At 33.3% G+C, this 14,990-nt stretch overlaps 1 protein-coding gene across 3 annotated transcripts in view; it reads left to right on the plus strand.

Annotated features, from left to right (window-relative positions):
- Positions 1-204: 204 nt before the first annotated feature.
- Positions 205-14,990, plus strand: part of LOC107855272 (protein PLANT CADMIUM RESISTANCE 3-like) — a 23,912-nt gene continuing 9,126 nt past the window's right edge. The window contains exons 1-5 of one of the 3 annotated variants that reach the window (XR_001670220.2): positions 224-676; positions 1,121-1,192; positions 1,287-1,499; positions 12,259-12,380; positions 12,758-12,852. Coding sequence is in view for 2 of the 3 variants with exons in the window: in XM_047408867.1 (XP_047264823.1) it covers positions 406-676; positions 1,121-1,192; positions 1,287-1,499; positions 12,758-12,846 (645 nt within the window). In the remaining variant the exon portion in view is untranslated. Of the gene's footprint in view, positions 677-1,120; positions 1,193-1,286; positions 1,500-12,258; positions 12,381-12,757; positions 12,980-14,990 lie in introns of those variants that run through there. The other 2 variants (XM_047408867.1, XM_016700260.2) reach the window with 2 other exon arrangements.

Genomic DNA, 14,990 nt, shown 5'->3' on the forward strand with positions numbered 1-14,990 from the left:
TTTTAATAGTGCATGTTGCCTCTTTTGCTTTGTTCAACTTTTTATTTTGTTTTATACTTGTTGTTTTGGATTGTATTTTACAGTATTTGAGTTAAGAAAGAACAATAAAATAGTCAAATGACAAATGTGAGGGGCACAAAAGTTTCAAAGTTTGCATACTTAATAACCATTCATTAGTCTCCCTCTCCTAAAAGTGGAATTAATATAACCATTTTCTTTTTTATTAAAAAAAACTAGGAGCCAATATGGCCCTGCCTACCAAGAAAATTGATTAAATAAATTCTTGGGAAAGATTAATTAGAACATCAAGAACTAAAGCCCTTTTTCTCTTTCTCCTCTCTTTTCTTTTCTTCTTCCTTGTTTATCCCTTTCTTCCATGCTTGTTTTGTCCTGATTTATTTCTGCATGAAAAATAAAATGTATCCTCTCATGCAAAACTTAAATGGGTATAACCAATTCGTTGCTAAGCCATTAGATCATGCTTCATCCCAATCATATTCTAATTGCCCTCATTTATTACCTAATGGATATGGTATGCCCTCACTACCAACACAACAACTTCCTCTTGATAGGTCTTCTGTATATATTCAAAGAGCCCCTATTGGAATAACCAAACCTATCCAAGGAACAACTTGGTCAACCAACATTTTTGAATGTTTTAGAGACCCCAAAAATTGTATGTAATTCTTCTTTATTAATCATTTTACTATTCGAATAGTTTTACGTTGATTGTCAACCAATAGCAATCAAAGATTATCCTAGAATATTCTTTTGATGGATTGAACATTTATATAATCTTATTCGTGAATTATTCATACATTTTAAAATTTGTGGGTTCAAGATTTAGGATATGTTGAAATTTTTGTGATTTTCACATGTATATATATTGCTATATATCATAAATATGGGATTAACTTGAATCCAATCAGTATATATTCATCCACCTCTATTTCTTCTATATTATTTTGAGACTGGCAACGTGAGAAAAATCACACATGAAAAGATTTTATATACTTATGAATTGAACATAATTGTTGTTGTTGTTGTCGAAGCATAAATCACTTCCTTTATAATCTAATGAATGTTTTAATTAATGATCTTATTTTATGCATGTGTATAGGTCTTATAACATGTGTTTGTCCATGCATAACATCCGGGCAAATTGCAGAAATAGTGAGTGAAGGACAAACATGTAAGGCATAAAATTATATATGTAATATAATAAGTTTAATTTAAATTATTTATATTTATTCTCTAATTTATTTATTTTTAATATTTTTGGACAGCATGCATGGAAGGAGTGATAATAGACGTGTTGCTCTGTTGCTTATGTTTTGCTACACCTCTTTATACTTTTTACAACAGGGTTAAACTGAGAAGAAAATTTAAGTTGGAAGGGAATTACTGTCTTGATTGCCTGATTCATATAGCTTGTTGTTGTTGTGCATTATGTCAAGAATATCGAGAGCTTCATCGTCAAGGATTTGACCCTACACTTGGTAATTTGTTATTATCTATACTGAAAATACCAAAGTATCCATAGCAATATTTATTACAATAGAACAATAGAGATTAAAAAGGATTTTTCGGATAGGCAGTTTAGTGCATTAAATATTTTGTGTTCATACGATGTCGGTGAAGGGTTGTACACCCTACCTTAATAACATTAGTAGTTGCTTACACACAGAGACAATTTTATTGTTGTCCCTCCACTCTCCTTCATATTTTTCTTTTTATCAAAATGATGGTTCGTAAGAGTCCATCGCTATAGCTAAGACCTAATACGGTACCAGATCCCTATATGAGTATATCAAAGAAAAATAAGAGCTCAAAGAGAAATTGCAAAAAGATAAATAACAAGAGATGTTTATATAGAAACCTCCTTACTCAAGGGAGTAAAACCATGACCTACGACAATAGGATTTCACCAATCAACTTTATTAAACTTTGAGAAACCTTCGATTACAACCTAGGAATTAACCTCCTAATTTCTACTACCTTGCAATACCTCTATTGTTGCACACCCTCACAATAACTCTATTGTGAGAACTCTATTAGATATCTCCAGCTCTAAAACAACTTAGATTTGACTAAGAAGCTAAACAAAATTACTCATTGGAATCTCTAGAATAAGACGTGAGTTTACAATTGTAATACCAAAATCAAAACTCAATCAACTAAGAAACAAAATATATATCATTGTGAGCAAAGAGTTTCCTAATTATCGAGTCTTGCAATATCAGTTAAGGTAAGGCCTTTGCTTGAGAGAATGCTTTTTTAAAATTTGCCTAAGTTTGAGCTTCTCCTTAAGTGTGATGAATGTATACAATGTGGATTGATAGAGAAGTTTCCTCATTGGTGGATGTTATAGAGGACCACTGAGAATTCATCCTACTAATGTACTAATACTACCAGAGACTACTAGATAGCTGAAACATAAGACAAATGCATAAAATTACAAAACTACATATTGGGACACCAATTGATGTAACTGATCCTTTCACTAGATTAGGCAATCGTCAAAACATAAATCATATCAGACAAGCTAAGACCAGGTCTGGTGAATGAAGTTTGTCAATCATCAAAATATATCATTCTAAAAATTTTCTCCTTTTTTGATGATAACAAACCTAGATTCTCAAAACAATAATTTTACACATTAGTTTCCCGTCACTAGCATCATCAGTTTCCCCTGTCACCAACATAATCTAATCAGGCCAACAAACCCATATCTATCTTACCTTTTTCCTATCAGTTTCCTTTCACCAATTCTCTCTTTTTACCAATTCCCCCTTTCACCAGTCACAATAATGATCAAAATAGTATTTTCCTAATCTTGCCTTTTTTGGCATCATTAAAAAGGATCACAAAATCAAATAAGCACTATGCATAAAAAAAGACAACAATAAATATAAAATAGGAATAAACTCATATGAAAGCAAATATGTAGAATCATTAGAAAGTTAGTATTTGAGTTATACAAAGGGAATTAATCGTGCGCATGGAATTAATCATACACTAGTGTCAAAAAAAGAGGAATGTAAGAATGTGGAATGAATTAAAAGATATAAAGGATCAACTAGGATGAAAAGTAGAGAGACAATTATAAAAAAGTGATCAAAATGTTTCATGGCAGTCGATTATCATAAATCAGTGCCTTATTCTTGATTTTTAACTGAGTATTCTCATCTTTGAGATGTGTATTCTCTTCTTTTAGATGAATGAACTCAACCATATCTTGATTTGAGACACCTATTGTAGATTAACTCCTTTTGTGACTTCAGTCAGTTGACCTTTTAGTGCTTCAATTTCATCTTTCTTTTCTGCTACCATGGTTTACAACTCCTTTATCTTTAAATTACTCACCTCCTAAGAAGTAATAAGATTTAACATTGCAGACTTAGAACCAACTCTTTTCTTCTTTATAACAAACTCACACTTTACAAGGGTAGTAAGTGAGAATTTTTCCCTTTTTTTCTCCAATAGTACCAGAACTAGATCTTGGCTTTATGCCAAAGTGATCAAATACTTTTGTGAGAAGAAATTCATAGCCCAGATAATGATTGACTTCCTTCAGCTTATGGATCTTAATAATATACTCAATCATGAATTTAGGCATACTGATTGGAGTGCATGAGTTTAGAGATTCCATTATATAGAAATCAAATATAGATTTACATGATCGACGTTTAGCTCGTGGAAGTAGCACCTTGCTAACCAATTCAAAAAGAAGTTAAAAATTCAAGCTTTATTTCTTTTATAAGTAATCTAAGGTCCCCAACAACTACTTTGATTTGGTAATATTGTTAGGGAATGTCTCAAAAGCATACTTGTGCTTCACAGTTTCAACCCAAAAATAGGCACACCAAGAGTCTTTCCAAGTAGTGAGGTTGTTAGGGTGAACTTGATTTCATTTGTAGCAGCATCAAGTGATAACTCATTTTCTATGAACATTAGATCATTATAGAAGTTTCTAACCTCACTAATATAAGAAATACCTATAGAATCAAACAAATAAAACCATGCTTAAGCATCAATAAGATTAATGAGGGAATTCATCTCAAACCTATTTGCAATAGTAGGATTGAATACTCTTCCAAAGAGTATTATCTAATTACAAATGTCATAATTTTTTTTCTCAATTTCAAACCCTTAATTATGGGATGACTGCACCTTTCTTTTTCTTTTCTTTTAACGTAATCACTCTTTGATTCATCTTGGAAATTAAGACAACTTTCTCTTTAGGTGACTAATCTTCCCTTCCATTTAAACCTATCCCAAGTCTCCATTATCAACTTGAAATCCCTTATGTATCTTTTCTTCAATCATAACGGGTACTTGTATAGAGTAAACATACAGCACAGAAGGTCTATCCCTTCTTTTGTCAGATATAGTTTCAAAGAACTTTGTTAGCAGTGATGTATCACTATTTGGGATAGTGTAGCACTCATGAGCTTATGCATAGACCTTCTCTTTACTTTCTTTGATAGATACTATTTTCGTTTGGACAATAGAGACACCTGATCGCTTAATGAGTTCTCAAGGAATTACTCACTTAAGAGATGAAAGAGTTATCTTTATCAGATTTTATGGAGATTTTAGTTATGTCTCTGGTGAGCTGAATTTTAATAAAACTATCCTCTTCTACTTTACGATGATTAGATATTTCAGAATCATTCTCCATTTTTACCATTGTGATACCTCCTCTCGATGAATCAAGAAGCATTTCAGTTACTAGAGCAGGGTTGAAGTCAAGTTAACATATTTATGGAGAAAAGAATGTTTCAGATCTAGCTAAATTTAAAGTATGAGATGACACCTAATTAGTTTCATTTTGAGAAACATCATGGAAGAATTTTGCAATAGACTTTGGTGAGACTATGGAGATAAAGATTCTTTCCATCGTAAAAAGTGAGAAGAGTAAGAAAAAAATTAATTGAGATATCTCAAGAAAAAAGTTTTACGAAAGGGGTTTAGGTCACCAGGTCTATTTTAGAGAGAAAGTACATAAAGGATTAAGGAGAGGGTATAGGTACATAAAGAAACAAAAATATGGATGGACGATGGAGATTTTTCTATCAAGAAAAGGTTTGACATATGTCCTATACTTTTGAAGAGAAATTAAGGATGAGCATAGGGAGGACTAAAAACAACAGAATATTAAAAAAATCTATCAAAAATGCATAGTTAATAGTCATCGTGTAGAAACAAAAACATTAACTTGAGCAGAAGATCAGATCTTTGCATCTGAATGTTCCAAGTAATTCATGTTCCATCCTTACTCAAGTGTGACTCCTCCATTAATGTATACCTATAAAAATATAAGATTGAGTTAGATCGCCCTTAATATTTCTTCAAATACTCACACCCTATTTCAGCTATGACATCTTGAGAGGAGTTAAAGGCTCAAAAATCCTTATGTTTGACAAGAATTTGTGCACATCCCTTTCAAATCGAATATTATTCAATCTACTGAGTTATCTCTGAAGGACCTTGAGTAGTTTTCAGAAGTCACAAAACATGTGCCTCTTTTATTCTACGGACATTTCCATTTGAAAATTCACAAACACACTAGATCCTTGATACCAACAAATTCTATCAAAAAGAAACCAATGATACTAAGTCTACTGTCCCACATCCCTTCTTCAATGATCAACATATTCATTCTTTTCTAATTTCAGAAGACATGTTGTCTTTATGACTGTTATGAGCGAGAGAAGATTTAAAGTTTTACTAATTTTATGCTTAGATCAAACACTAACCATGTACCTCATTTGTACTATTTGTTTGATTTCTCTCACTCTGACCTCTTCCACTAAGTCACTTCTTGATTTTGTGAACCCAAATAAGCTTTGGTTCTTTGGTATTAAAAACGAGATGAATGAGATTTCTTCTAGTATAGAATAGTGATGTGAGTTTCTTCTCTGAGGAACCTGATCCCCTTAAGTTTCTGATGGATTCAACATACTTTGGAATTTTTCATCTATCATTGACAAGAGACTGACATTAAAGCTTATAATGGCCATTTTGACCATAGTAAGTGCATAGCCAATTATTTGGGAGAAAAACATACTTGCTATGAGGATTTTAAGGATTCTTGTTTATTTGAGAACTAAGACCTTCACGAGAGTTTGACTTCAAATTATTCATCCTAGCTTATAGTTTTTTATTAAGTATGCCACTAGAGAGAGCTTTAAGCTCCTTATTTTCTCTAATCAGCTCCTTTTCAAGATACTTGTTACGATTTGGTAAGGCTTCAATATCAAAACTGATTTTACTAAGCTTAGTCACAAGATCAACCTGAACCATGTTGGCTTCCTCATTTCCTTGCAGATAGTCTTTTGAACAACTTGACAACTTAGCATCCAATTTACCGCTTTCACACATAGCATTTTTATGACTTTTTTAAGATTATGCATCCTTGAAGATAGACAGGTTTCTTTAATCTCAAAATTAGTTAGGTAACAACCAAGGATTCCATTGATTCTACCACATCATAGTATGCATATTAACATTTTGGTCAAGGATCTCAACTTTTTATGTGAATAAGTTTTCAAACTTTAATAGACATCAAGAAAACTTACTTAATCCTTATCTTTTCGAATAGAAATTAGCCATAAGAGCAACAAGGAATCAAACCTTGTAGGTTTATCTTCGAGAGAAACCATGGAAGCATCATGGTCATAATTCACAGGTTTAGATCCATTTGAAGTGTCTCTCTATACAGCCAAAGCTTGTTTGATCATCTTATCAGCAACTTTTCTTCTTCTGATCCTATCGGGAACCTAGTCCTTTCTCCGAGTGCTCTCTGGATTACTTTTAACATATTCCTTGTAGACCCTCTTTGGGAGAGGACATTCCTTGATAAAATGACCTAGTTTTTCATAACTTAAACAATGATTATTTTCATTAAATTCCCTTCTTGAGTTTTCTTTGTTTTGAAAACTTTCACTTCTCATTATTTTTTAAAAATCTTCAAGTGAGATAAGCCATGTTTTATTCCTCCTCACTTAAATCATCTTTGCTAGTCTTTAGGACCATGCTCATTTCATTTTTAGGATCATTTGTCTTAGAATCCTTTTGTCTTTTAGGCTCATAAGTTCTTAGATTCGCAATAACTTTATCCATGGTCAATTTTTCAAATCCTTAGCCTCCAAAATGCCATTCACTTTGCTTTCCCATGAGGAAGGCAAAATACTCAAAATCTTCCTAGGTAGCTTGTACATCTTGATATTTTCTTTAAGACACTTGAGTTCACTCACAATAGATGTGATTCGAGTGTGAATGTCCTGAATGGATTCTCCTTCATGCATATTGAACAACTCGTACTGAGTAGTAAGCACATTAATCTTTGATTGCTTCATATGACTTGTCCCTAATGAGCATTCTATAGAGGTTCCCATATCTCCTTAGCAGATTCACAAGCAGAGACCCGGTTGTATTCATGTAATGCCCTGAAATCGTATCCCGAGACATCACACGGTGCTTAGGGTCACAAGTGACTCCAAGATAACCCTTCTACTGGCATAACTCATAAGCAACTGAATAAAATGCTTAATTCTGTATAAAATCAGCGAGAACAAAAAACTTTCTAAACTTGATCAATACAAATCTGAACTTTACAAGATTACAACTCTGCTTTTACCAAAATAAAACTGAAACTGAATACATTAACTCTACTGACTATCTATGAAGCCTCTACTAGTACTGACTTTAGATAGCCTGGTCATGACTCCCAACTATCCCAACTCAATACAACTGAAATAGGAAAATAAAAAACTGCTCAAACTGTCTATCTGGCTCAAACCCTTGAATTAAAAGGATTCATCACCTGCTGACTGGAAACTGCGAGCTGACTGAATCTGAATGTGCATACTAAGTCTTATACCTACATTATGAGACAATGTATCACATAGATGTATATGTGGATCAGTACTTTGAAAATGTACTGAGTATCTGGGGGTGCAATGCAATAAGTAAACAATATCTCAATATCATCATAGTTTATAAAATTATGCATGCTGACATAAATGACTCACATAACTTGAATAATATCTGAAATATAAATCTCATAAATCATGAATAATGAAACATGTATAAATCTCGTGAGTCATTTAACTTGCTTTCTAAAATCTGTATCCTCCACTTATTCTCAAAACTTGTAAGCTAGATGAAATCTGAAACTCATTCTGTATAGTAAACTCTTTATCTCAATACTTTAAATCAATAAAACTATTTCAAGAGTGGGGGACATCTTTGGGAGTTTTTTCTAACCGACATAAACCATGTGAGCTACATGGAGTCCAACGTCTTACCCACGTTGGGGAGAGCTGTTCTATCCTTGCCATCGAATAGAACCTTAACTTTAGTGATCACTATCTTAACTTACTTGGGGTAAATCAGAAACCTATGGGGACACGTAGTTCTGGGGCATGAGACCTTGAAATCAAGCCCAACTCGATGCTAAATACTACTCCCTTACTTAGCTCAGAACATAAGAAATCCACCTTAAAAATATTTCAACAATATGTGATGGGAGCCAAAATTCATCCCCTTTATCTCAAAATCAAAGATGTAGATTTTTTTCTTAACTTAGGATCAAAACTCACTTCTTTCTTAAAATCTTGATAGACTTATCATGAATAAGATTTAAAGTCTCAATAACATAGGAATATATGTACTCTTCTTGAAACACTTTAAAAAGTATCAATAAGTCATTCTCAAAGACTCACAATTTCACAATAAGTCTCAATTCACGACAACAAATCTTGGAAATTCTTAAAAATATGATATCAATATAGGAATGTGCAATTTATGTCATGAACTCTCAATTTATATCATAATTAAATAAGATAATCATGCAATTCAAGACTTGAACAATTCCATAATCTCATAAACTTGAAATATAGCAAAATAATATGAATTCATCTTGAAAATACGAAATTCTTTAAGAAAAAATAAAACTTTTGGGCACAACAACGAAAGGGTGTTCTTGTTCAAAACCCACATACCTTATTTAGCTTGATTTGGTAGAACAAGATGACTTTTGAAGCCTTGAGAGTTTTTGTTGAAGGTTTTTCTTGAAAGTTCTAGGATGGTGGTGCTTGATTCTGGAGTGCTCTTGGAGAAGTTCTTGAATTCTTGGTCTTGGGGCTTGATCTTGAAAGAAACCCTAACCTTGTGGTTGAAGGTGTGTAGAGAATTTTGAGATGTTTAACTAAGGAGAATAGAAGAAAAATACGTTCCTTGAGGGTTATAAGTTGTGGAAAGTGAAGGAAAAGGACAAAAATACCCTTACTAAACTGCTTCCCAATTGCTGAAAATCTCGGCTGACGACCAAGGCTGATAAGCCGTCAGACTTGTGATAAGTCGTTAGAAATGTCATCACTTGGGAGTTGGATTTTATGGGTTTCTACCTAAGACTGACGACATTTGTGATAAGCCGTCAAACTTGTGATAAGTCATCACAAATGTCATCACTTGGGGCTAAAATTTATGGATTTCTTCCTAAGGCTGACGACATTTGCTAATAAGTCGTCAGAAACGTGATAAGTTATTAGAAATGTCGTTACTCAGTTTTTCAAGCTGATATGCTGGAGTAAAATGGGCGTAACTTTTTACTTCGGTATCGAATTTAGGCGAAATTGATATCGTTGGAAAAATAATTCAAAGAGCTTTCATTTGATATATAGTAGTCCACCCAGTTAGTCATATACAAGGAGTTATGGTCAATATAAGTTAATTCAAGTTTCAACCCTCACTAAAACTCGAATGATAGGAAAGCTTTCAACTTGACCTTGACTTAAGAGATCTCTATGATCTCAATTCATGCTCAAATAGGTTCCCACACTACATAATTGATTAACATACCAAATTTTCATAGGATTTATGGCTTTTGAAACATCTATACGTAGAAATGACAGTTTTCGTTCTAGGCTGAAATGCGGGGTGTTATAATTCATCAGGTCCTATCTCATTTAAAGAGTTTTCTTCACTTTATAATTCTTCTCAATCTTCTTCATATCATCTTCATTGAAGTCTTTTCTGCTCTTGCGAACAAATTGAGAGATTTCACATTCTTTAGCCACCTTCATTGACACGTAGAGACCGTCACATATGACATCTTATTACTCACTATCCTCCACCATAGTAAAATCATGTATTATAGTCTTTCACTAACTACAGAACTGTCGGTTGAACCTTAGAGGTCGAGTAGTTGATTGTTCTTCCTCAAGACTGGGTGGATATTTAATATTGAACATGACCCTCTCGAGGTGTTACCTTGTAGAAAGACCTGCTCAGATATCAATTGATGGTTCATAAGAGTACACCACTACAATTAAGACTTGATTCGATACCAGGTCCATATATGAGGATATCAAAGAACAATAAGAACACAAAGAGAAATTGTATGAAGATAAATAACAAGAGATATTTACGTGGAAATCTCCTTGCTCAAGGGAGTAAGACCATAACCTACTCTAGCAAGATTTCACCAATCAACTTTACTAAACTCTGAGCAACCTTCAATTACAACCTAGGAATTAACCTCCTAATTTCTACCACCTTTTAATACCTCTATTGCAACACGCCTTCATAATAACTGTATTGTAAGAACTTCATTAGCTACCTCTAATTAGGAAACAACTTAGATTTGAACAAGAAGCTCAACAAAAATTACTCATTGGAATCTCTAGAATGAGACGTGAATTTACAATGGTAAGACCAAAACAAAAACTCAATCAGCCTAGAAACAAAACATATGTCACTATGAGCAAAAAGTTTCTTATTGTTAACTTTTGCAATATCAGCTGAGATGAAACCTTTGCTTGAGAGAATACTTTTTCAGAATTTGCAAAAGCTTGAGCTTCTCTCCTCAAGTTTGATGACTATATATAATGAGCATTGAGAGTGAAGCTTCCTTATTGGTGGATGCTGGAAAGGACCATTAAGAATTCGTCCCACTAATGTGCTGACACTACCAGATAGTATTGGACATATAGCACAATAGAAAAATGCGTACAACTGCAAAACTACACACTAGGACATCAGTTGATGTAACTGATCCTTCCACTAGGTTAGGTAATCATCAAAATATAAATCACAGTCCGATCATAATCAGACAAAAATGGACAAGATCCGGTGAATGAAGTTTGTCACTCATCAAAACATAGCATTCTACCACAAACTCCATCCACTTAGAAGTTTTTATCTGGCGAGTGACGAGGGGTTTGGTAAGACCCCTACCACGTCAATAAAGTTCAACTAGTGGTCTTCTTAGCTCTTCTTCTAAAGGGAGGAAATTGGAGCTTATTCATTCTTTTTGGTGCCGTTGAACATTGTGCTTGACCTAATTCTTATTACAAAAAGATAGTAAGTTCTTAATTAAGAGTAGTACTTTTAGCTAATTGTTCGCAACTTCATTCCCTTCCTCATAATAGTGTTCAACTTTATAGTATTTCTTTCGCCCATTTTAAATTTGACATCATCAATGATATCTGGATGCCCGAAAGTGGTGTACTGATCCCATAGATCATTTGAACCACAATTAGAGTCTCCAATTCCACCTTCGCTGCTCCAAATGTTGATTGAGACACCTGGAGATTCGAATAAGAGCTATTGAGCTTCACTATAATTGTTACTACAGAATTAAGTATGATACGAGGTCATAATAATGTTCCCAATTTTGTTGCCTATTGGTCTGCCCTAGTTGATCATTTTGCTTGTGATAACTGCATTGAATTTTTCAGCCTTAAGACATACTTTGCTCCAATTCTAGGTGTAGCAGTGTCGCCTACGTGTTTGGACGTCTTTCCAAAAGCCATTTTAACATGAAACGAGATTCGAAAGCACATATTCAAGTTCGACTAGTTTCAAGTTTCTTTCTTTCTTAAACTTAGTATCAAGTCAAACTACATCATGTAAATTGGGACGGAGGGAGTACTAAATTTGGTCATGTAGTGAAGTGGAGATTTCTTCCTTTGAAGCCTCCACATAAAAACGGAGATCTTAAAACATATTTTCTTGATCCAGATATAAATACAAATTGGAGAATCAATATTTCAATACTTAAGACTATTAAAAGCAGTAACACAAGAAACGTATACATTATTGTCTCAAACTCCAGATAGCCTTATCATCTCTATCCTCATTACCAATTGAAGTATCTCTAATTATATTTGGAGTTGGCATAGTATATTCAATATTTTTTGAATCCCATTGATGGTTGATGATATGTCTTAACTTTCTCATTACCAGGTTTGAAAGTTGGATTGACTGGCCAAGTAAAAGAGGTTTTATCTGAGCCCAATTGTCCCAGAACTTAATATTGCTTGAATTGATCTTTCCAAGCAGTAGGGTTTTTAGAGACAATTACCTTGGTAACAATATTACTTCTTTGATGGTACTTAGCCTCTAAAAATTGAGTTCGAATAGGGAAAAATATATCGTCCCATGAAGCCCAATAATAGCTGATTTTGATCAAAAGAACTTCGCAAAATTTTAGTGACACTAAAATTTTGTGAATTCATTTATTAAAATGCATGTTTCTATAAGGGTAGGCAATTGAATTTCGACGAAAGGGGCCTAGAACCCATGGCTAAAAGCCACAACTTAGTTCAATGGAAGAGGTTCAATTGAATCCCTTTTCACTTAACTTAAAGGAGGTTGAGAATTTTTTTAATTAGAATTTGTGGCTCCGTTACTTCTCAGCACTTCGAAGATTTTGCTAATCTTTCAAATAAATTGATATGTTCAGGATGGGCAGAAAATATTGAGCGACAAAGCCACGCTATTGCTGTATTTACCATCACCCCACCTCCGGTTCAAGAAGCCATGAAAAGATAGAAAAACATCTCAATTTTTTTTAATCAGTTAATTGTCAAGGTAAGAATTGTAGATTTTTGTTCTAATACAGAAGAGGCAGCTTGTTTGTTTCTACACTACATAGTTTGGTTCTAATGAATAAGTTGTTCACTCATTACTTCCTTGGTTCCAATCATGTGGAAACATAAAGCTCATTCTAAAAAGACTGACTACTACTTAGGTTTTTCAGTTCACTCAATTTTATAGTCCCACAAATATTATGATATTTTTGAAATTATAAATTTATGATATATTTATGACTACAAGTTTCAAAATCTTTTTTAAGCTTTGTTTGCCTTTAAACTTTTCAAAGTAAATCGAGACCACGAAATTATATGTATGACTATTACGTCTGTCATATAAACCAACACAAATATGGTTGAGAAAAATAACTACAATAATTATGAAGCACCAAAATAAGGTAATTAACGATAATAAAATGAGACAAAAGGACACTGATAATTTTTATATGGAAAACACTTCTAACAGTAAAATCAGGACACGAGAGGAGTGATTGATATCACTACAACAAAAATTTTACACTTCATAATCTAAATAACATATTTAAAGACCGCTACACACTTAGAAGAAAGAATCTTCATTTAATTTTCCACCTCACTACAATATCGTTCTCTTTATTTTTTCCTCACTGTCTATTTTGCCACTCTATCACTGATTTGCTATATGCAACTGTTGTGTTGTTTCTCTTTCTTTATGGTTTTGTGTGTCCAATAACAATACGTCCATTATAATTCATGTATGGAGAAGATAGGATGTATTCATACCTTATTCCTATCTTTATGGGTAAAGAGATTGAAATCCTGAACTAATTAAGGATCAAACAAGTTATCTCCGTGGTTATACATTTAGAGGGAATGTAGGAAGAGACAGAGGAGAAGATGGAAGAGAAGAATGATCTTGTTATTGAGTAGTGAATAGAATGAATAAATTAAAATACATTAGAGGTGTATATATACTAATGAGAAAAGCTATAGTAGTTTGTAGCTACCATCTAAGTGAGTCAACTAATCACAACTAACTGATCACTGTTAATATTTTTAACAGTGTATAACCAACAACCAACTTTTTGAATACAACCAGCAGCTTAGCTAGTACTCTAAGCTTTATAATTAACGATCCCCTTCAAGCTAGGAGGTAGAAAAATGTCAAGAACTCCTTGGACTTCAGATACTCATTTTGCACCTTCGTTAATCCCTTTATAAATATGTCAGTTGGTTGATCTTTGGTTGCAATGTACCTTGTTGTAATCAGTTCTTATTAAACTTTTTTTCCTCACAAAGTGACAGTCAAATCTCTATATGCTTTGTCCTTTCATGGATTACAGGATAACCAGCTACTTGTAGTGCTGCTTTACTGTCACTATATATAATCACAGGTTGTGTAACTTCACTCCTACTTTCTTTAACAATCCAAGTAACCAAGTTAACTCTGCAACTGTAGTTGCAAGACTTCTGTACTTGAACTCAGTAGAACTTCTAGATACAACTGTTTGTCTTTTTTATTTTCTGAACACCAATGAATCACCAATCTTAATAATAAAACCTGTAAAAGATATTCTTGTCAATATACATGTTGCCTAGTCTGCATCACAGTAGGCAGTAACCTGAGTGTTGTTGTTGATGGATAACAACAAACCATGTCCTAGTTGATATTTAATGTACCTTACAATTCTTAAAGCTGCTCACATATGTGATCTCTTAGGTGGTTGTAAAAATTGGCTCAAGGTCTATACATTAAAAGCTATATCAAGTCTTGTGACAGTTAGATATGGTAGCTTCCCAATAAGCTGTTGATATGCGGCTTGATCAATCAGACGATCTTCCTCCATTTTCCCAACCTGTTCATGATATAACCTTGAAGTAAGCTTCTCATTTGTATCTATAGGACTTCAACCTAGTTTAGCAACTGCTAATCCAGTTTCTGAAATCAACTCCGAAGAATATTTTCTTTGATGCATTATGATTTCTTCCTTTGATCTAGCAAATTCAATGCCAAGAAAATACATAATCTCCCCAAGTATTTAATCTTGAAAGCTTGTTTGAGTGCAATTTTTGTCTCTTCAATCAACTCCAAGTTATCACCGCTCACTAATGTATCACCAACAT

The sequence above is a fragment of the Capsicum annuum genome, chromosome 1, assembly GCF_002878395.1.
Source record: "Capsicum annuum cultivar UCD-10X-F1 chromosome 1, UCD10Xv1.1, whole genome shotgun sequence".
Lineage (NCBI taxonomy): Eukaryota > Viridiplantae > Streptophyta > Magnoliopsida > Solanales > Solanaceae > Capsicum > Capsicum annuum.